Here is a 23,611-nt window from a genome sequence, read left to right on the forward strand (position 1 = left end):
CCTTGGATTTCCAGCATCCGCAGATTTTCTCCTGTTTGAGATTACGGAAAAATTTACCCCCTCATAAACGAACTGGAATAATACAACAACTGAGAGGGAAAGACTGTGATGCAGATAAAAGGTTTTAATTGACAGGGAACTTTTAATAAAAGGTGTGAAATGTTCTGAACATACGGAATGAAACCAGAAAATGCCAATGCTTAGTGCCCAATTACTTTAAGTTTAAAATTTAAGACCCATTTTCAGTCAGCTTCTCCATTACCTGCTCCTGCTTCAAGATGGATTAGTTTCAAGGCTCCCTTTCAGCAGTGCAAAAATGAAAGCTAATCCTAGATCTATTCTTACTTGGCACACATCTATCTACATGTTTATGTTGGCAGAGGTGAACCCTAGCACCAGAAACAGTGAAAGTCTTAAAATGCACAACTCTGCAAAAGCTAGGGAAACAACCTGGCACCTTTTCAAATTCTACAGCACCATGGGATTCAGAACAGGACACAGGCAGTAGAGGGTTGCCTCTCTGACTGCAGGCCTGTGACTAGTGGTGCGCTGCAGGGATCGGTGCTGGGTCCATTGTTGTTTGTCATCTTTATCAATGATCTGGATGATAGTGTGGTAAACAGAATCAGCAAATTTCTGGATGACACCAAGACTGGGGGCATAATGGACAGCAGGAAAGGCTATCAAAGCTTGCAGTGGCATTTGGATCACAAGGAGAAATAGGCAGAAAAATGGCAGGTGGAATTTAATGTACATAAGTAAGAGGTGTGGACAAACCAGAGTAGGACTTACACAATGAGCAATAGGGCACTAAGGAGTTAGGAAAAACAGAAGGATCTGGAAATTGAGATCCATAATACCTTGAATGTGGTGTCACAAGTAGATAGGGTCACAGAAACATAGAAAACCTACAGCACAATACAGGCCCTTCGGTCCACAAAGCTGTACCGAACATGTCCATACCGTTAGAAATTATCTAGGGTTACCCATAGCCGTCTATTTTTCAGAGCCCCACGTGCCTGTCCAGCAGTCTCTTAAAAGACCCTATCATATCCGCCTCCACTACTGTCGCCAGCAGCCCATTCCACGCACTCACCACTCTCTGCATAAAATCTTACCCCTGACATCTCCTCTGTACCTACTTCCAAGCACCTTAATATCTACATCCTCAAGCTTTTCAGTCTGCTGTAGGTCATCCCTACAATCGCCAAGATCCTTTTCCATAGTGAATACTGAAGCAAAGTATTCATTAAGTCTGCTATCTCCTGTGGTTCCATAGACACTTTTCCACTGTCACAGTTGATTGGTCCTATTCTCTCACATCTTATCCTCTTGCTCTTCACATAGTTGTAGAATGCCTTGGGGTTTTCCTTAATCCTGTCCACCAAGGCCTTCTCATGGCCCCTTCTGGCTCTCCTAATTTCCTTCTTAAGCTCCTTCCTGTTAGCCTTATAATCTTCTAGATCTCTATCATTACCTAGTTTTGAACCTTTCATAAGCTCTTCTTTTCTTCTTGACTAGATTTACAACAGCCTTTGTACACCACGGTCCCTGTACCCTACCATCCTTTCCCTGCCTCTTTGGAACGTACCTATGCAGAACTCCACGCAAATATCCCCTGAACATTTGCCACATTTCTTCCGTACATTTTCCTCATAAAGAAAATTTTTGGCACATTGGCCTTCATAAATCAAAGTATTGAGTACAAGAGTTGGAATGTTATGTTGAAGTTGTATTAGACATTGGTGAGTGTGGTATGCAGTTCATCCACCTACAGGAAAGATATCAATAAGATTGAAAGAGTGCAAAGAAAATTTACAAGGATATTGCCAGGACTTGAGGACCCCAGTTATAGGGAAAGACTGAATAGGTTATGACTTTATTCCCTAGAGTGTAGGGGAATGAGGGAAGAATCGATAGAAGTATACAAATTTATGAGAAGTATAGATAGCGTAAATGCAAGCAGGCTTTTTCCACAGAGGCTGAGTGAGACGAGAACTGGAGGTCATGGGTTAAGGATGAAGGGGTGACTTCCGCTCAAGATGGTGCCAGCGTATAACACTCCCTCGGTTGACATCTTCCAGATAGCCCACAAAAATGTCTATTTTATATCTTTTACATCTGTTTTTCACCTTATATGTGTTTCTGGGACTGTTAAAGCCTGCGATTTACAGTTTGGAGATCGAATGCTCCAGCATTTTGCTGTCTGCAAAGAGATTCGGGGAAGCAAGTGCCTACTCGGATGACTTCGATGCAAAGAAACTTCGAGACGGGGTACACGCCGATGCTCAACTCCATTTCACCGATTAAAGCATCAAAGACGACTGAGACATCCAAGTGAATGGGGAAGGCAAATGAGAGTTCAGTCCTAACAGCTTGCCTTGTTGGTGAGTGACCTATCACTGTGCCACGCGGGTAGGCCTCTGCCTTGTGTGGTGTCCCTCGCTTTCAATGAATGTCGGTGAAGGCAGAGGATGGTATCGTGGTTCTGCGATTATGGACTGCGGACCTTTTCAGACATCATATTTATATTCTTTTTTTTTTAAATTGTTCGTTGCTTTTCCACTTTGTGCGAAATGGAAGGGGTTTGGGAGCTGATGTTCTTGTTGAGTTCTCTTTTAGTTCCTTTTTTGCGTGGGGAGAGGTTGCTTGATGCCCTTGTTTCGATTTGTACGGGGGAGGGGGTTGGGGGGGAGTTGATGATCGGGATGCCGTTCTTTTTTGTGTGGGAGAGGTGAGTGTGATGTTTCTCTCTGAATTATTTTCATGTTTTCTCTTTGTTTCACGGCTACCTGGAGAAGACGAATCTCTGGAGTTTGTATACGGATACATACTTTGATAATAAATAAACCTTTGAAAAGTTGAGATTTTGATTCCTGAATACTTTTGAGTGTACCTTCTGGATTTTGGGCTGCTGATCACGAAAATTACCATGAAATTTCCCTACCATGCACCATTTTTTTAAGAAATCACCTTTTTTTAAAAAATTTCAATTCATAATTCAAGTCAGAATAACCAATGCCAAGATTAAGGAAGGCATTTTTGTTGGTCCACAAATCAAACAGGTCATCAATGACAAGCAATGTGGAAAACTTCCAGCGAGACTGGAGAAAATAGCATGGAAGGCATTCAAGGATGTTGTTGAAATTTTTCTTGGTAACTACAGAGTACCAAACTATGTGCAGCAGTTTGACAACATGCTTCAAGCACACAAAACCATCAAGTGCAACATGTCACTAAAGATTAATTTTCTGTATTCCCATTTAGACTTCTTCCCTGCAAATCTTGGCGCAGTCAGTGACAAGCATGGTGAAAGGTTTCACCAGGACATTGCAATCATGGAGAAACAACATCAGGGCAACTGGGATCTATCATTGCTGGCTGATTATTGTTGACAACTTAAGCGAGAAGCCTCAGCCACTGAGTTGGGTTCAATTCCAACAGTTATGTGAAGTTTGGATGCAAGGGGTCTGGAAGACTATGGTCTGGTTGTAGGTCAATGGGACTAGGCAGAATAATAGTTCAACACAGACTAGAAAGGCCAAAGGGGCTGTTACTGTGCTGTAGTGCTCTATGACTCAACCAACTAAATCAAAGCAAACTGAAATGATTACCTGGCAGTGATCTGACTGACATGTGGACCTATTAGTATAAGTGAAGTCAGCAGAGAGACAATGCAGGGGACAGTTGTAACCCAGTGAGAAGTGACCACCATGTTGCTGGCACAGTAGCATAGCCTTTAGCATAATGCTTTACAGTGCCAGCATCAGAAGGTCATGGTTCAATTCCTGACACTGTCAGTAAGGAGTTTGTACATTCTCCCCGTCACTGTGTGGGTATCGTATGGGTGTTCGGATTTCCTCCCACACTCCAATAGATGTAAGGGTCAGGATTTGTGAGTTGTGGGGATGCTATGCTGTCCCCAGAAGCATGTCAACATTTGTCTGCCTCCAACAGATCTTAAGGCTGTCTTGGTCATTGAAGCAAATGACATTTTACTGTATGTATGTTCTAATGTACTGTATATGTGACAAATAAAGATAGTCTAATCTCTTCTTTAGTTGCAGGACTGGATCACCAAGAAAAGCTAGCACCAGGTGGTGCACACAGTCACATCCATCCTACCTGAAATCTGATTCTAGTACAGTGGTGGCATGGTTGATCATCGCACACAGGCAGTCGATATTGGAGCTTGCCAGAGCACGACCAATGCACTTCTTCACAATGAAGAAAACATCATCCACCATGCTGGATGTCAACTGGCCCCTCTCACAGACGTCCATTGCAACAGCCTGCAATTAAACATTTCAACCTTTAAGTGCCCAGACAACTTACACATTGATCAAGAAAGCCAAAGTTCTTTTCTAATTAATCTCCCCCTGTGAAAATTTCTTTTAAACATGGTCACCTTCAACCATTCATCTTTCCAATCAACCTACATTATAAACTAATGTAAAAAGGTGGAGCTCAGGAGGGTTAATGGCGCCTAACGGCAACTCCTTTGCTTGCATCTTCAGAAACAGTTCTATTTCCATCTTCAATATCTCTATTTTTCACTTTCAGGGTTCTTTTGAAGACCCTGAACTGGAGTTACACGCTGACTACGGTTCTTTGCGGGAATGGGACCCTCTCTCGGGCTTTCACACTGGCCGTTATTCGGCATGCCAAGGGCTTAGCCTAAGAGCTCCACGCGCCTTCTGAGGACCGAGTTTTCACGGCTCTGGAGACGGGGGCAGGAGAATCGGAGGTCAGTGTCCAAGCAAAAGAATGGTGTGTCATGGGAAGATGGAAGACCTATGGCTGTGTGCCCAGACACCGGAGATCTTTAGGCACAGACCTCAGAAAAAGCGATGCAACGGACTTTTAACATCGTAAACCAGTGAATTGTTTGTTATGTCTCCCCTCTCACTGTGAAACAGAGACATCTCTTTCTCCCTTATTAGGGAGAGAGAGAGCCTGTGGTATGTCAAATGCCGGGTGAACAATGTAGTCTTTGGGGGTAAATGCAAGTGTGTGTCTTTGCTGCTGCCTTACTCACGCTTGAGTGCTCTGTGGCGGGTACTGATGCTCTTTTCTGCCGGGGGATTGTTGCTTGCTGCCGCTTACATGCGGGAGGGAAGGGGACTTTAGGGTTCTAACACTAAACTGTCGTGCATTCTCTGGGGGAACTCCTCTGTTTTTGTGAATGGTTGCGAAGAAAAAGTATTTCAGGAGGTATATTGGTAAAGGTGCTGAGGAAGAGGATTTCTTGGAATGTATGCGGGATGGTTTTTTGAACCAACATGTCGAGGAACCAACTAGAGAGCAGGCTATTCTGGACTGGGTTTTGAGCAATGAGGAAGGGTTAATTAGCAATCTTGTCGTGAGAGGCCCCTTGGGTAAGAGTGACCATAATATGGTGGAATTCTTCAGTAAGATGGAGAGTGACATAGTTAATTCAGAAACAAAGGTTCTGAACTTGAAGAGGGGTACTTTGAAGGTATGAGACGTGAATTAGCTAAGATAGACTGGCAAATGACACTCAAAGGATTGACGGTGGATATGCAATGGCAAGCATTTAAAGATTGCATGGATGAACTACAACAATTGTTCATCCCAGTTTGGCAAAAGAATAAATCAAGGAAGGTAGTGCACCCGTGGCTGACAAGAGAAATTAGGGATAGTACCAATTCCAAAGAAGCAGCATACAAATTAGCCAGAAAAAGTGGCTCACCTGAGGACTGGGAGAAATTCAGAGTTCAGTAGAGGAGGACAAAGGGCTTAATTAGGAAGGGGAAAAACGATTATGAGAGAAAACTGGCAGGGAACATAAAAACTGACTGTAAAAGCTTTTATAGATATGTAAAAAGGAAAAGACTGGTAAAGACAAATGTAGGTCCCCTACAGACAGAAACAGGTGAATTGATTATGGGGAGCAAGGACATGGCAGACCAATTGAATAATTACTTTGGTTCTGTCTTCACTAAGGAGGACATAAATAATCTTCCAGAAATAGTAGGGGACAGAGGGTCCAGTGAGATGGAGGAACTAAGTGAAATACATGTTAGTAGGGAAGTGGTGTTAGGTAAATTGAAGGGATTAAAGGCAGATAAATCCCCAGGGCCAGATGGTCTGCATCCCAGAGTGCTTAAGGAAGTAGCCCAAGAAATAATGGATGCATTAGTGATAATTTTTCAAAACTCATTAGATTCTGGACTAGTTCCTGAGGATTGGAGGGTGGCTAATGTAACCCCAGTTTTTAAAAAAGGAGGGAGAGAGAAACCGGTGAACTATAGACCGGTTAGCCCAACGTCGGTGGTGGGGAAACTGCTGGAGTCAGTTATCAAAGATGTGATAACAGCACATTTGGAAAACGGTGAAATCATCGGACAAAGTCAGCATGGATTTGTGAAAGGAAAATCATGTCTCATAGAATCTCATAGAATTTTTTGAGGATGTAACTAGTAGAGTGGATAGGGGAGAACCAGTGGATGTGGTATATTTGGATTTTCAAAAGGCTTTTGACAAGGTCCCACACAGGAGATTAGTGTGCAAACTTAAAGCACAGAGTGTTGGGGGTAAGGTATTGATGTGGATAGAGAATTGGTTAGCAGACAGGAAGCAAAGAGTGGGAATAAACGGGACCTTTTCAGAATGGCAGGCAGTGACTAGTGGGGTACCGCAAGGCTCAGTGCTGGGACCCCAGTTGTTTACAATATATATTAATGACTTAGATGAGGGAATTAAATGCAGCATCTCCAAGTCTGCGGATGACACGAAGCTGGGCAGCAGTGTTAACTGTGAGGAGGATGCTAAGAGGATGCAGGGTGACTTGGATAGGTTGGGTGAGTGGGCAAATTCATGGCAGATGCAATTTAATGTGGATAAATGTGAAGTTATCCACTTTGGTGGCAAAAATAGGAAAACAGATTATCTGAATGGTGGCCGATTAGGAAAAGGGGAGGTGCAACGAGACCTGGGTGTCATTATACACCAGTCATTGAAAGTGGGCATGCAGGTACAGCAGGCGGTGAAAAAGGCGAATGGTATGCTGGCATTTATAGCGAGAGGATTGGAGTACAGGAGCAGGGAGGTACTACTGCAGTTGTACAAGGCTTTGGTGAGACCACACCTGGAGTATTGTGTGCAGTTTTGGTCCCCTAATCTGAGGAAAGACATCCTTGCCATAGAGGGAGTACAAAGAAGGTTCACCAGATTGATTCCTGGGATGGCAGGACTTTCATATAAAGAAAGACTGGATGAACTAGGCTTGTACTCGTTGGAATTTAGAAGATTGAGGGGGGATCTGATTGAAACGTATAAAATTCTAAAAGGATTGGACAGGCTAGATGCAGGAAGATTGTTCCCGATGTTGGGGAAGTCCAGAACGAGGGGTCACAGTTTGAGGATAAAGGGGAAGCCTTTTAGGACTGAGATTAGGAAAAACTTCTTCACACAGAGAGTGGTGAATCTGTGGAATTCTTTGCCACAGGAAACAGTTGAGGCCAGTTCATTGGCTATATTTAAGAGGGAGTTAGATATGGCCCTTGTGGCTACGGGGATCAGTGGTATGGAGGGAAGGCTGGTGCAGGGTTATGAGTTGGATGATCAGCCATGATCATAATAAATGGCGGTGCAGGCTCGAAGGGCCGAATGGCCTACTCCTGCACCTATTTTCTATTTTCTTTGTTTCTATATTGCATACATTTCTTTGACATTAAATGTACCTTTGAAACCAACTTTGCAGAGAATGATCCCAGACACCAAAATTAGTTATACTGCTTCTAGATTATCTAACCTTATAACAACAGGGCAACTTTGTACTCCCTCTATGGCAAGGATGTCTTTCCTCAGTTAGCCCCACTGCATGGACTGTCCAGTATTATTCTCCAACTTGTCTTTCCGCTGAGATTCCTTGCTCCTGCCCTGGTTCGCTTAGCTCCAGTTCACTATTTTATGTTGCATCATTCTGCTCAATTTTACTCAACTCACCTGCTGAACTATCACTATCCATCCCCACCTAAACCCATTCCAGGTCCCTCAAACCCAGTCCTGTCCAAGCTTTGCATAAACAGAGTCCATGGAAAAGATAAATCCCCTTTGCTAGCCTAAACTTTTGGGTATCTTATCTAAGAAAGGATGTACTGGCATTGGAGAGGGTCTAGAGGAGGTTTGTGAGAATTATCCCAGCAATGAAAGGGTTGTCTGATGGATCTGAGCCTATAGTCACTGGAATTTGGATGGGGGGGGGGCCTCATTAAAACCTATCAAATACTAAAAGGTCATGATAGAGTGTATGTTTCCTATAGTGAGGAAATCTAGAACAGAGGGCTCAGCCTCAGAACACAAGGATGTCCCTTTAGAAGAGAGATGAAGAGGAATTTCTTTAACCAGAGGGTGGCGAATCTGTGGAATTCATTGCCACAGGCAGCTGTGGAAGCCAAGTCATTAGATTGGAGATTGATAGGTTTGTAATTAGTAAGGACGTCACAGGTTACAGGGAGAAGACAGAAAATGGGGTTGAGCAGGAAAATAAATCAGCCATGATGGCATGGCGGAGCAGACTCGTGATGGCCTAATTCTGCTCCTGTGTCTTATTCCACCAGATCTGTACAGTTGAGAACAATACTTAGGATGCGCACGTTGTTGGAAAGCTCAGCATTTATTGTGATAACCTTGAGGCTAGCTATGAGACAATCTCATTGGTATCTGACTGAAGTCACATACAGACCAAACTAGTTAAGGAGAACAGATTTTCTTCCAAAACCATACTTTGCAAATCGGTTAGATTTTGAGCCATTCTACTTGGATCCACATTGTAACTCTGGGATAAGAATCCATGACTTTGGCCAATGGAGATTCACTTTTTACAACAAACAGCTTTGAAGTAACTTTTACTGATAGTGGCATTTTATTTGCAGAATTTTGTTTACAATTATTTAAATTTTCAAACTATCATGGTAAACTTTTAACTTCTATTATTTGGTTATTAATTCAAATCTCTGGAATTCTAACCTAGATTTACTGTACTCTTGCTGACATGAAGTGGATCAGTTTACAATAGATTCATGAACTATTTGTGTGCGCTGGGGAAGCCATCAGTAAGTGCTTCAGAGCAGAACTGCTTTATTGGAACCACTATAAGCATTCATGGTTTGGGAGAACATCAGATGATTAAACTAGCATGATTGGATATCCAATTATGTACTAGAATTAGGAATGACGGTGTACACCAACGTCAGATCCTGGAGAAAAATCAGTTGGAACGGAGCCTGAAGAGGAATGCTCAGTTTATGTTTAGGGTGGGACTCTTCCCGAGAATGCACTATGATTCCAACATTCCTTAGATCTTTTTTTCTGGTTTCCAACATTTGAACACAAAGTCAGACCATTTTGACTTAAAATTCCAACTGAATGTGTATCCCTTGTATGCCATGCAATTGCCAACTTTTTAAACAAGTTAACTTCACTCCTTAACACCAAGCATTTGGTGAAGCTGAACGACAGAGCAGAAAGTGAATCTTCTAGGGTGATTTGCTACCACCACCCCCCTTCATTTGTTGAACAGGAGGGCTAATGCAACTATTAAATGAGAAAGCTACAAATTAATTAATTTTCTTCATAATTATCAAGAAGCTTTTCTCCCTCAGCTTCCTCTTCTGAATTCTTTGTGGACTGTCCAAATGGCTTTTCTCATGCGAGCTGAGAAGGTTAGTGACTGGAGACCACATTACACAGAGAAGGAAACACTGATCCATCCCCACACATTCTCAACCTACGATGCTAGGATTGGTGGAGCAGGAGCCATGCCCATTTTTCCTCCCCTGATATTCCACAACAAGATTATAGAAAACCAGACAGAGTGTATGGAGCCCACAATATACAGTACCTTGTTGACCATCTCTCTCATGAAGTATTCCTCCATGGTGATGTAATATCCAATCAGTTCCTGCATATTCCGACTCAGCAAGCATAGGTTACAGAGTTTATCCAGTGCCTTCTGATGCTCTGGTAGAATCAAGATGCATGAAGTACAGGACATTGCAATTGATAGTAACATTTATGCTTATAGTTTCTTTATCATGTAGGGGTGAAGCAAGCAGCTTATCTCTACAAGAACCAGTTGTTCCCATCCTCTTTACATTGACATTGCTTTCCTCTTCATGTACTTACCTTGCTTCATTTTAATTGTCTCTGTGTAATTCACCTCAACCACAGGGTAGTGAGGGCCACATTTTCAAGGTAAGGAAGTTTCTCCCGAATTGGATTTAATTATTTTTACTAACCCCCGCAAGTGGAAGAATCCTTATTTAACTTTAATATACTAAAAGGTAAACTCTTGACCTCCCAATCTATTTCATTGTGGTCCCTGCATTTTGTTTGTCTTCTCAGAAAATGCAACACTGTATTCTGCATTCCCTTTTCCTTTCTACTACCTTCATGTACTTGTGTATGGAATGATCTGTCTGGATAGCACACAGACAAAAGCTTTTCACTCCATCTCAGCACAAACTGAAATTTGACAATTTATGTAGTTATGAAGACATTCTGCCTCATTAAAAATATGGTGTACAACCGTATTGAGTGACAGAGATACCATATTTCTGGCTTAGCAATCTGATTTGATTGCTTTTCGCACTGTTGTGTGAAGGACACAGAAACCATTCAGTACATTGGCTCTGGTCAGTATCTAGCGGGATCAGCTCGAAAGCATTTTCTGTAATGTGATGTGGATCAGGATACACTCTAACGACCTCATGTCAACTGGCCTTACAGAATTTCACAGCTGATGACAAGAACTACTTTCATATCGCAGTATAACACTTTGGAATTGCAGACTGAGAATTATGGAGAAATAAAGGAAAAACACATCACAGGACCATGCACAGGCAAAAGACTGGCCAAATTCCACTTCCTTGTTCTGGTTAGCACTGCCACAAAGAAACAAACAACATGCTTTGCTTACAATCAGAACAGGCCACCCTTACTTCTCAAAGGTATACAGGTAGGAAAGAATAGGACAACAGAAGGAAAAGAAGCCAAAAGAAAAGCTGTTTTGAAAATATTTTCACACAAGCAGTTGTGATGATCAAGAGAAGCCCCGCCGTTTTTATAGTCAGGAGATGACTGTACCTTGCTTGACTTCCTCTGAGGCTACTGCATCACAAACCTCAAAATCAGCAGTGATCCTTCTTTTCATGAAGCGCAGGTATAGTTCTGCGCGAGCATTCATTAAAGTAACCTCTGCTAAGATAGTGTCCAGCTCCCTAAAATAAATCAAAAGTAAACTCTTTCAGGTATATTCATTCATCTAAATACTGCTGATGCACAATACAGGTGTCCCCCGCTTTTCCAACATTCGCTTTACAAAACCTCACTGTTACGAAAGACCTACATTAGTACCCTGTTTTTGCTTTCAGAAGGTGTTTTCACTGTTACGAAAAAAAGCAGAGCACGATAAAAAATCAGCACGCGATAAAAGGCAGCGCGTGTCCCAAGCAGCCGCTCTCCCCCGGATTCTCGCCGGCATTGCTTAAACACAAGCTTGTGAGCCGCCGTTTGCAAGATGAGTTCTATGGTGTCGGAAAAGCCTAAAATAGCTTGTAAGGGTGTTACACTTAGCATAAAACTAGGCATAATTAAGCGTTTCGATCGTGGTGAACGAAGTAAGGACAGCGTGAGTTTGGCTTGAGGAAGTTGATGAAGATGATGTTGAAGAGGTTTTGGCATCCCATGACCAAGAACTGATAGATGAAGAGCTGATGCAATTGGAAGAGGAATGGATAACAATCTAAACCCAATGCAGTAGCGAAAGTGAAGCAACTATGTGAGATTTTCGCTGCAATGATAAAGTATGTCTTTAATTTTGAAAGGGTACGTAGGTTTAGGGGATATTTGCAAGATGGTTTGAGTCCTTACAAAGAACTGTAAGATAGAAAAACGCGCGAGGCTCAGCAGTCAAGCAAGCCTTCCACATCAGCCACAGCAGACGACAAACCTCAACCTTCAACATCCAGGCGGGCAGTCATAGGAGAAGATGAGCTGCCTGCCCTAATGGAAATGGATGACGAGATGACACCCCAGTGTCCCACCACCCCAACACCCAGGCCGCGCACAGATACTGTACCAATTTGCGGAGAATGCAGCAGTAGCCGGGAGGCACACAGCACATCTTTAAGGAAAAAGCCGAAATAAATATGCTAATTAATTAGGTGCCACCCAACACGTAAATGTCGGCCCAGATCAGAGGCGATGCAATCGGAAATCGGCACTGACCTGCGCCAACAACTACATGTCGGGCGGCACCTAATTAATTAGCTTGTTTATTTCGGCTTTTTTCTTAAAGATATGCTGTGTGCCTCCTGGCTACCGCTGGACCCCTGCTTGCTTCATGGTTCGGTATCGGCCCACGGCCTGGAGGGTGGGGGCCACTGCACCAGCCAACCTGCAACGACTCAGTCTAACACACCATCATCAGTGTGCTCTGCGCTGTCTTCCCAATTCCAGTAAGTGATACTACACTGTACATACATTATTTCTACTTTATATCGGCTGTGTATTTTTACCTGTTATTTGGTATGATTTGGCAGCCTCATAGCTTAAAGGTTACTGAAGAGCGCTTGCATGAGATTTTCTGCCGACGGCGCTTGCGTGAGATTTTTGCTACGGAGAACAGTGCAGTAATGATTGTGGAAAAGTACTTCTACTTTATATGGGCTGTGTATTTATCATATCATTCCTGCTTTTACTATATGTTACTGTTATTTTAGGTTTTATGTGTTATTTAGCATGATTTGGTAGATTATTTTTGGGTCTGCGAACACTCACTAAATTTTCGCATATAAATAAATGGTAATTCCGGAGCGGGGGAAACCTGTAACAGAAACCTTCTATCACTGTATACTGAGCCATAATGCCACTATACTCCTGAAAGTGATTCCTAAATCAGACCAACAATTAAGGAAACTATTTTAGAATAGAATACGCTATAGAATACAAGTATGAAAAAAAAATAGGAATTTGCTTCCTGAACAAGATATTCTGCAAATGCTGGAAATCCAAAGTAACACAGAAAGAATGCTGTAAGAACTGAGCAGATCAGGCAACCTCTATAGAGAGGAATAAACCATCAATGTTTCAGGTCAAAACCCTTCATCGACCCTATTTATTTCTCTCCAGAGATGCTGCCTGACCTGTTCAGTTCTGATTACTATCATGTGGACCTCATTGGAGAGAGCGAGAAGGGAAATGATAAAGGCAGAAAACCATACAATACAAGAAGCATGGATATGTTAGACTGTCAGGGACTTTGACCGGAGTGGAAATATCAGTATACTAGAGGGCACAAACACGAGGAAATCTGCAGATGCTGGAAATTCAGGCAACACACACAAAGTGCTGGTGGAATGCAGCAGGCTGGGCAGCATCTATAGGAAGAGGTACAGTCGACGTTTTGGGTTGAGACCCTTCGTCAGGACTCCTGACGAAACGTTGACTGTACCTCTTCCTATAGATGCTGCCTGGCTTGCTGCATTCACCAGCATTTTGTGTGTGTTGCTTGAATATACTAGAGGACATGGGTTTAAAGTGAGATGGGAACGTTTACAGCAGACATATGAGATAAGTTTGTTTTAAAGACATGTTGATAGGTACCTGGAACATGATGCCAGGGGCCATGGTGAAAGCTGATATTTTGTTGTGATGTTTATTACAATGGGCATTTAGATAGATACATGAACAAGTACAGAATTGATGAATGTAGACCATGAGCAGGCAGATGGGATTAGTTTAATTTAGCATTGTGATTGGGATTGCACGACCTCTTCCTGAACTGTACTGCTCTATGCTAGACATGAGTAGAAAGGGGGAAGAAGTCCTGCACAGTCAGTATAGGGAGTTAGGGAAGAGAATGAAGAGCAGGACCTCCAAGGTAGTTATCTTTGAATTACTCCTGAACCTTGTGCTGGTTAGAGCAGGACTGGAATAATTGTAGAGATGAATGAATGGCGGAGGAAGTGGTGCAGGAGGCAGGGTTTCAGAGTTCTGATTCATTGTATCTCTTCTGGGGAAGGTAGGACCTGCACAAAAAGAGCAGGTTTCACCCAAACCTGAGGGGGATCAATATCATTGTGGGCATGTTTGCTTGAGCTGTTGGGGACGGTTTAAGCTAATTAGCCAGGGAGATGGGAACCAGAATGATAGAGCTGAGGATGGGGCAGTCGGTATACAAGTTGATACACTGTGTAGTGAGACTATGAAGAAGGATAGGCAGATGCTAGGGCAAAATTGGTCAGTGTAATGAGTTAAAGTGTAAAATGTGGACAAAATCAAAAAAGGTGATGAATACAGGACTGAAGATGTTATATCTCAATATACGCAGTATACGGAATAAGGTAGATTATCTTGTAGCACGGTTAGAGATTGGCAGGTATACAGTTGTGGGCATCACTGAGCTGTGGCTGAAAGCAGATCATAATTGAGAGCTTCACATTCAAGGATACACATTGTATCAAAAGGACAGGCAGGTAAGGCAGAGGAGGTGGGGTGGTTGTGATGGTAAAAGATGAATTCAAATCCTTAGAAAGAGGTGACATAGGATTGGAAGATGTAGAATCCTTGTGTGTTAAGAAACTACAAGGGTACCAGGAGCTATATAGATAGATAGATAGATACTTAATTGATCTCAAAGGAAATTACAGTGTCACTGTAGCATTACAAGTACACAGATATAAACATTAGAAGAGAAGTAGAAAGAATAAAAAATTACCACAAACAGTCTAACAGGAGGGGGTCATCACTTCCCCGGCCATAGGTTGACTCATTATAGAGCCGAATGGCTGAGGGTAAGAATGACCTCATACAGCGCTCTTTGGAGCAGCGCAGTTGTCTTAGTCTATTACTAAAAGTGCTCCTCTGTTCAGCCAAGATGGCATGCAGAGGGTGAGAAACATTGTCCAGAATTGCCAGGATTTTCCATAGGGTCCTTTGTTCTATCACAGCCTCCAGTGTGTGCAGTTTGACTCCTATAACAGAGCCAGCCTTTCTAATCAGTTTATTGAGCCTGTTGGCATCACCCATGTTGATGTCATTGCTGCATAGAAGATTGTACTGGTGACAACAGACCGGTAGAACATGTGAAGGAGAGGCCAGCATACTCTGAAGGACCTCAGTCTCCTCAGAAAGTAGTGGTAACTCTGGCCCTTCTTGTAAAGAGCCTTTGTGTTGGTGTTCCACTGAAGTCTGACATTAAGGTGTACCTCCAGGTACTTGTAGGTCCTCTCCACATCCACGTCCTCACCATCAATAGTTACAGGGAGCAATGCAGGCTTAGTCTTCACCATCACCATCTCCTTTGTTGTTAAGCTGCAGATGATTCAGCCTGCACCACTTGACAAAGTCCTCCACCAGGCCCTGTATTCATCCTCCCGTCCTCCCTTTGTACACCCAACAATTGATCAATCATCAGAGAATTTCTACAGATAACATGACTCAATGTTGTATCTAAACATTGAGGTTAAAAGTTATGGTGAGAAGGCGGGGGAGTGGGACTAAATGGGAGAATGGATCAGCTCATGATAAAATAGCGGAGCAGACTCGATGGGCTCAATGGCCAACCTCTGCTCCTCTGTCTTATGGTCTAAAGGTTGAGGAGTACAAGGTAAACAGGAAGGGAGCCAATACAGTCCCCTGTGGGGCCCCAGTGCTGCTTATAGCCATGTCTGACACACAGCTTCGAAGCCGCACAAACTGTGGTCTGCCAGGCAGGTGGTCCATTATCCAGGATACAATGGAAGTGCCAATCTGCATCGAACAGAGCTTTTCCCCCAGCAGTGAGGACCGTATGGTATTGAAGGCACTTGAGATCTCAGAAAACATTGTCCTCACAGCGCTGCCCTGCTTATCCAAATTGGAGTAGGCGCTATCAGCAGGTAGATGACACCATCCTGGACTCCAGTGTGTTCCTGGTAGACAAACTGCAGGGGATCAAGGGCTGATCTGTCCAGGGGTTGGAGGTGAGTCAGGATCAGCCTCTCTCGGGTCTTCATGATGTGTGAGGTCAGGGCCACTGGACAGTAGTCATTCAAAACTTTCAGTTGGCCCTTCTTGGGTACTGGGACCACACACGATGTTTTCCAGGCTGAAAATGCACTGGAGAACGTAACACAGCTGCTCAGCACCCTCCTTCAGGACCTGGGGTTCACGGCATCTGGTCCCGATGTTTTGCCATGTCTGAGCTTCCTCACAGCCCTTCTCACCTGCTCCCTCCATAATGGCGAGGGAGTTGGCGGAAGGTGGGAGTTGAAAGAGGTGAAGATTGGGACGATACCAGTTGGTACGTGAAGGTGAGGATGGTAGATGCAGGGCAAGGAAGGGATATAGACAGTGGTAGCCTGTGTTGTTCATCCACATGTTGAATTGGAGGGGGGGGGTTGGATGGAGGAGGCTGGTGTGCTGAGGAGGGTGTGAACAGGAGGGGAATTGTCAAACCTACTGAAGAATTGGTTTACTTATTAACCCATTCACGGCTGCATTCCAAGGCTCTACAGCCAGGCTGATTGAAGCCAATGATGTTCTTCATGCCTCTCCACACCTCCTGTGTGCTACACTGACCAAGCTTGTTCTCCAGCTCTCTCCTGTACTCCTCTTTAGTCACCTTGATCTTCTCCTTTAGCTTCCTCTGCACATGCCTCAATTCCTCCCTATCTTCTGATCAAAAGGCTCACTTTTTGTGGTTCAGAAGAGTCAGTAACCTCAAACCAGCCCCTAGAGGCCTCGATGGCCTCTGGAGACCATTTTTGTACTACCTTAGTGGTAGCTAGCTGTTGCTGTACTTTGGGCTCATAAAAGGGCACGAGGTGAACCAGGTTGTGTTCTGGTCTTCCACGTGCGTGGAGAGCTGTAAAGTTGTATGCATCTTTAACATTTCTGGGGGCACCTCACAAGGCGCAGGATACTTACATCTCAAAGCCGAAGAAGTATTCCAAAGGGAGGATGATGGCTGACAAGAGAAGTCAAAGACAGCATAAAAGGAAAAGGGAGGGCATATAACAGAGCAAAAATTAGTGGGAAGTTAGAGGTTTGGGAAGCTTTTAAAAACCAACAGAAGTCAAATTAAAAAAAACATAAGGGGAGAAAAGATAAAAAAAGATAGCTTTTTTCAGAAATATAAAGAGTAAAAGAAAGGCCAAAATGGATATCAGACCATTGGAAAATGACGCTGGTAATAATGAGGGACAAAGAAATGGAAGACAAACTTGAGAAGTATTTTGTGTCAGTCTTCACTGTAGAAGACACTATCGGTACGCCAGAAATTTGAGAGTGTCGGGGGTGTCGTTGCTATTATTAAGAAGGTGGTACTTGGAAAGCTGAAAGATCTGCAAGTAAATAAAGTCACCTGGACTAGATGGACTACACCCCAGCGTTCTGAAAGAGGTGGCTGAAGAGATTATGGAGGCATTAGTAATCATCTTTCAAGAATCACTATATTCTGAAATGGTTCCAGAGGACTGGAAAATTGCAAATGTCACTCCATTCTTTAAAAAGCGAGGGAAGCAGAAGAAAGGAATTACAGGCCAGTTTCAGTGGTGGGAAAATGTGGGGGTCTATTTTTAAGAATGGGGTTTTGATGTACTTGGAGGCATAACATAGGCCTAAGTTAACATGGTTTCCTTAAGTGTAAATCTTGCCAGACCAATCTGTTGGAATTCTTAAAGGAATAACAGGCAGGATAGACAGATCATTTTACAAGACAATACTAAAACATGGTGCCACAAAACAAAACAATTCAAGTATGTATACAGTATTGCTGAGTTTCAAAGATGCTAGGTTACTGGTCAATTACGAGGTAGCCAATCCAACTTAATTGTTTTTAGCACTTATGTGCGAGACACAGAAACTTGGTCAGTATTTAGTGCTTTCAGCTGGAAATTACTTTGGTATCAAAGTTAATCAGGGATTAAATTAGGGTCCACTCTGATGGCCTCTAGGTCAAGTGGCTTTCCAAAACTCCCCATCTGTTGACAAGAACAACCAGTTCCATAACCCACTATAGCATCTTAGAGTTACAACAAGGAAGGCTGGGGAGAAACCAAGAGAAAAGCATAACCAGGGCAATGGAATGGCAGAAGCCAATATTCATGACATCTCTGTTCAAATAGAGAGTGATTTCCACAATGAGAACCAAATACAGTATATGGAATATCTTAATTAAACAGAAAGAGAGAGAGAGCAAGAGAATAAGCTAGGGATTGGTTTCTTTATAACAGATGAGATTTAATTGAGGAACTGAAAACCATTAAGGGTTTAGATACCAAAAAAAAAGAGAAAACATGAGGGATAGGTTGGTGAACAGTTCAGCAAAAGAAGTTGCGAAGTATTTTTTGTACAAAGAGCAACTGTTACTTGGAATACATTGCCTGAAACAATAGTGGAAGCAATTTCCAACAGTCAAAAGAGAACAAGTATGGGCTAGGAATGATGGTGCCAGCGAACAACGCGACCAAGGATGGCATCCTTCAGACAGTTTACAAAACTACTTTGTTCACTTTTTTCATATCTTTTTCTCTTTCAAATGTGGTTCTGTTACTGTTGGAGCCTGTGATCTACATTTTGGTGGCGTGTATTCGGGTTGATTGAGCAACCTGGCACTTTGCTGTGTCCGAGGAAGCTCAGGGGTCTTCAAACAAAGTGTGCAGCTGAGAAGCCTGGTGACAGTGTGCAAGCCCTATCAACTCCATTTCTTGCCAATGAAAGCATTAATGAAGAGTGAAAATCATCCAGGATAAGAGCAGAAGGCGGGCGGGTGTTCATCGCCGTCTACATGTGTTTGAATGGTCACTCTCTCCCCCTTGCTTGTTGCTTCCAGAGGAAGATGTCTGCATCCAGTCTCAGTGTCTCTCCCCCTCCCTCGCTCCCTCCCTCTGCGAGCAATTGCCAGAGTCCTGGGTCCTGGGCAAGGTTTAATCAATGCAGTTTGTGGAGCGGAGTCAAGTTGACAAATGACACAACGCTAGGTTGAACTGAACTGAGCTAAACTGAATATGCTTGGACTCATAATTTTTTTCGCTCTATTTTTTGCCATTTGTATGATTTTTTTTTGCATGTTGGAGTTTGATGTTTTTCTTTGAACGGGTTCCATGGTTTTCTTTGTTTCGTGGCTGTCTGCGGAAAGACAAATCTCAGAGTTGTATACTGCATACATATTTTCATAGTAAATCTACTTTGAATCCTTTGACTGAAGGAAAAAGAAATGAAAAGAGAAGGAAATCATATAAATTGGATAATTTTACCATGGAGCCAGTGTATGGAAGATAAGCTAGATTGTTGCCTACTGTGTCTCTGAAACCTAATATTATGTCAATAGTTGCTGTTTAACTTATATTTCAAAAACAAAATCATGGACAGTATTTGTACGTCAGATGTCTGTGGATTCAGGGAAGACACCGATTAAAAAAAAAATTAGGGATTAATAGGCATCACTTTTACCATGATTTTTTTGGTAAACCATGAAATGCAATGGTACAGAGTTACTCAAGAGAATTTTCATACCTGGGTTCTATTTTGTCCATTGTTAAACTTCTCATCATGCTGTTCTGTACACGTTGGAACTGCAAAGACATAAGATGAATGATTAGTATTTGTATTACTGAAAAACAGAGAAAATTTAACTCTGAAGAGTAAATTCAGAAGTAGACTTTGGAAAAGACTATTTTCAGTCTACAGGATGGAATATATTGAAAATGTTTTTAAAAATACATATCAGGCTACATACATGCAAACAAACAAACACTCCTCCAAGAAGATATTTTATCAGGTCCAATGACTACCTGCCCTCTTCTGTAGAGGATGGTGTGTGGCATATGGTATTATCTGAACAAAGATAAATTGAGGAGGAACAATACCTTGTTACACCATGTCAGTCTAGTGCAAGCCTACAGCAGCTACGTAGCAGCAACTGGGTAAAAGATAAGAATTGTGCCAAGCATCAAGGGGATAGGACTTAATTTGAAGGCAGAGATCTTCAATGTTAATAATCCAAGTCTCAGCATCCAAATTCAAAATGGAAAATTACATAGTCACGTTACCAGACAGCCATCAGTCAAGGAAGTGTGACTGTCGTCTGTTGAGTGTGTTACAAAATTAAGACCATACACAAAAGAGAATGATAAGCCAAAGGTTAAGATATCCATCCTTCAAATGTGATTAATTACATTCTCCTCCATAATCTGCTGAAAGGTGTCACTATGTGATGTGGTGAAAAACCAATATAGAAAGAGCAGCACAGCCTGTGACATGGTCGGTAGAAGGGTGCAAGGACCCCAGGGTCTTGGAATTAAAGGAGATCAATGCTGAATAAACTGACCTTGACGTCAATGGACTGAGCTTCCAGAGGAAGTGGTTAAAGAAGGTACATTAACAACATTCAAAGCATACAGATACATGGATAGGAATCATTTAGAGGGACATGAGCCAAATGCAGGCAAACAGGACTAGCTTAGATTAGAATTGTGGTCAGTATAGAGTAGCTGGGCCAAAGGGCCTGTTTTCTGTGCCTTATGACTCTGTGTGAGTTCTTCTGCCTATAACCGGATGAATATCTATGCAATGTATCCCAAAATGACATTTGGTCTTCACCCTATTCTGAGGAGGGTTCCTGACCTAAAACATTAACCATTTTCTCTGCCTGACTGGCTGAGGTTTTGTTATCCATTCTATGTGTCTACGTGAACCTAACCTGCCACTGAGGCAGTTTTAGTCCTGTCCTCACCATAGACAACCTTCAGCAAGGGTGATTGCTCAGCAGTTAGAACTGATGAACCCCATGAACAATGCACCTTTGATTAACCTATCAGAATACAAGAAGTGCCTTTGAATCACTAAGACAAAGAGAGAAACTGAGTAAGAGAAAATGGTTGTGACTTGCACTGCACAAGCCTTTAGCTTATAGCCAAACAGCTAAAGCAAATTGTCAACAGCTTTGTTTTAAGATGGTGCCAAGTTGCAGTCTCTTTCAAGGTCATGGCTTGGACCTACTTATTTTTTAAGATCATAAGGATGGCTTGGAGAAAGGAGAGGAGAGTTAAATGTCAGGTTAAGATTTAGGGACAGTGATGTCAAGAAGCTAGAGGTCAGATTTGGGCTTAGGGACAGAGAAGTTGAGGAGTTAGAAGTCAGGCCTCTGCTCCACACTCGAAGTCCAGAGACATGAACAGGTGATGAAGGACATACACAGTTCAGGCCTCCACTCCCCATTCAAAGGCCAGTGATGTTGATGAGTAATAAAGGATACTCAAAGTCCAGATCTCCGCTCCGCACTCAAAGGAAATGCAAAAAAAGAGGCATGAATGCGGTCGATTGTTGTACCCAGAACTCCGCCTTGAAGTTCATGGCCCCATTGTTGGCTAGACCAGGGCTTGATACCAAAGTTCAGAGCTCAAAGATCGATCAGAAATCCAGAAGTCTAAAGTAAATAGTCGGGGGGGGGGGAGGGGGGGTAGGTGTGTATGTGTATGTACAAAACTAGAGGACTGTTCCAGCATATCCCAAGGTTGTGTTGGTGTGAACACGATCAGCACATTTCACTGTAGGTTTCGATGCACATGTGAGAACTAAATGTATATGAATCTGAGTCAGTCATACAGCACGAGAAAAGATCCTTCAGCCCAAGTGGTCTGCACCTTCCAAACTGCCCCTAAGCTAACCCTATTTGCCACTGTCTGACTGTCTGGTCTATAACCTCCTAAACCTTTCCTATCCACGTACCTGTCAACAACTTCTATTCATATAGGACCTTCAACACAACAAAATATCCAAGGTACTTTACAGGAGTATTATTAAACAATATTTAACAGTGCTCTTTACGATTAAAGCCAATGTACAATGGCTTGCTCAGAGGTAGGCTTTAAGAATCCTCATGAAGAAAAGGAAGGCAAAGATCCAGAAATATTAAGGGAAGTGTGTTCAGATTTTAGGGGACAGTCCACAAAGGTTATTAATTTCAAAAAATGATCAAAAAGTCTAAGCTGATGGAGATCGCGCATCTAGTCTGAAGGGGGAAGGAAGTGGGACGGTCATAGAGACCCTTGAAACTTGACTTCAAGTTTGTCTGTATTCTTTCCAAAAATATTTTATACCACATATCAAAACAGATAATAGTATGCATACAAACAGAAAATCTCAAACAACTGTAACAGTTGTTCATCCAGCCCCATCAACAAGCTGACAGAATGGGATTTGAACAAGGAAAGTTATGTCAAAAATAAGAGGCCTATGCGATGAGCTGAATGGCTTTCGTCTATACTTAAAGCAGAGGTTGATAGGCTCTTGATTAGCAAGAGCATCAGAAGTTACAGGGAGACAGTAGGAGAATGGGGTTGAGGGGGAAAATAAACCAACCATGAATGGTGAACCAGAAATAGAATCAGGTTTAATATCACTAGCATCTGTTGTGAAATTTGTTATGCAATACATAATAATAACAACAACCAATTCTGATAAGAGTCTCTATTGTGGACTGGGAGTGGGAAGGGGGCAGGGAAAGCAGAATCATAGTTGGGGAAAGAAGAGGGGAGAGTGGAGAGAATGGGAAGCCCCAGAGAGACGTGCAGTAACAATCCATAAACCAATTGTTTGGAATCAAATGACCTTGCCTGCACCCATGCCATTATAAAGCTTTATAAGGCACTGGTGAGGCTTCACTTGGAATATCGTGAGCGGCTTTCGGCCCCTTATCTGAGAAAAGGATGTGCTGACATTGCAGAGGGTTCAGAAGAGCTTCACAAGAATGATTCTGGGAATGAAAGAGTTATTATATGATGAGCATTTGATGGCTCTGAAGGCCTGTACTCACTGAAATTTAGAGGAATGAAGGGTATCTCATTGAACCCTATCGAATGTGAAAAACCTAGACAAAGGGGACGTGGAGAGGATGTTTCGTACAGTGAGGGAGTCTAGAACCAGAGGGCACAGCCTCAGAACAGAGAGACATCCATTTAGAACAGAGGTGAGGGGAAATTTCTTTAGCCAGAGGGTAGTGAATCTTTGGAATTCATTGCCACAAGCAGCTGTACAGGCCAGGTCATTGGGGTGTATTTAAGGCGGAGGTTAATAGGTTCTTGATTAGTCAGAACGTTAAAGGTTACAGGAAAAAGGCAGGAGAATGGGGTTGAGAGGGAAATGGATCAGCACACTCGATGAGCCAAATGACCCAATTCTGCTTGTGTATCTTATGGTCGATTAAGTCAATGACTCAAAATGACTGAATGGCCTGATTCTTCTACTATGTCTTATGGTCTTACAGTTCCGTATTTTAATTGGAACAACGGTGAAAAGAAAGGAAATCTACAAAAGTATATTTCACTTTAAAATTTAAAAAATAAAAGGATTTTGCCTTGCCTTTCTGTGGTAATCCCTCTGCTGATTAAACTTGTCCACCACCTTTTCAGCCTGTCGATCACACTCCACCTGCAGATACTTTATAAGTGTGTAAAGCCTGCCAGGCCCATAGTATGTCTCAACGATAGGCTGGTGAGTCTCCACTATTCGAGCGATCCCTATGAGAAAGATTAACACAACCATCCAGGTCATCTGCATCATAAAAACCACCTCTCAAAGTTCAGCATCACTTTGTCAG

General features: G+C 42.7%; 1 protein-coding gene across 1 annotated transcript in view; it reads right to left on the minus strand.

Annotated features, from left to right (window-relative positions):
* Positions 1-23,611, minus strand: part of cog4 (component of oligomeric golgi complex 4) — a 79,431-nt gene that overhangs the window by 23,523 nt on the left and 32,297 nt on the right. The window contains exons 7-11 of the mRNA XM_072279287.1: positions 23,374-23,531; positions 19,528-19,586; positions 11,113-11,246; positions 9,869-9,987; positions 4,126-4,292 (exon numbers count right to left, since the gene is read on the minus strand). Coding sequence (XP_072135388.1) covers positions 4,126-4,292; positions 9,869-9,987; positions 11,113-11,246; positions 19,528-19,586; positions 23,374-23,531 — 637 coding nt within the window. The remainder of the gene's footprint in view (positions 1-4,125; positions 4,293-9,868; positions 9,988-11,112; positions 11,247-19,527; positions 19,587-23,373; positions 23,532-23,611) is intronic.

This window comes from Mobula birostris, chromosome 15, assembly GCF_030028105.1.
Source record: "Mobula birostris isolate sMobBir1 chromosome 15, sMobBir1.hap1, whole genome shotgun sequence".
Classification (NCBI taxonomy): Eukaryota; Metazoa; Chordata; class Chondrichthyes; order Myliobatiformes; family Myliobatidae; genus Mobula; species Mobula birostris.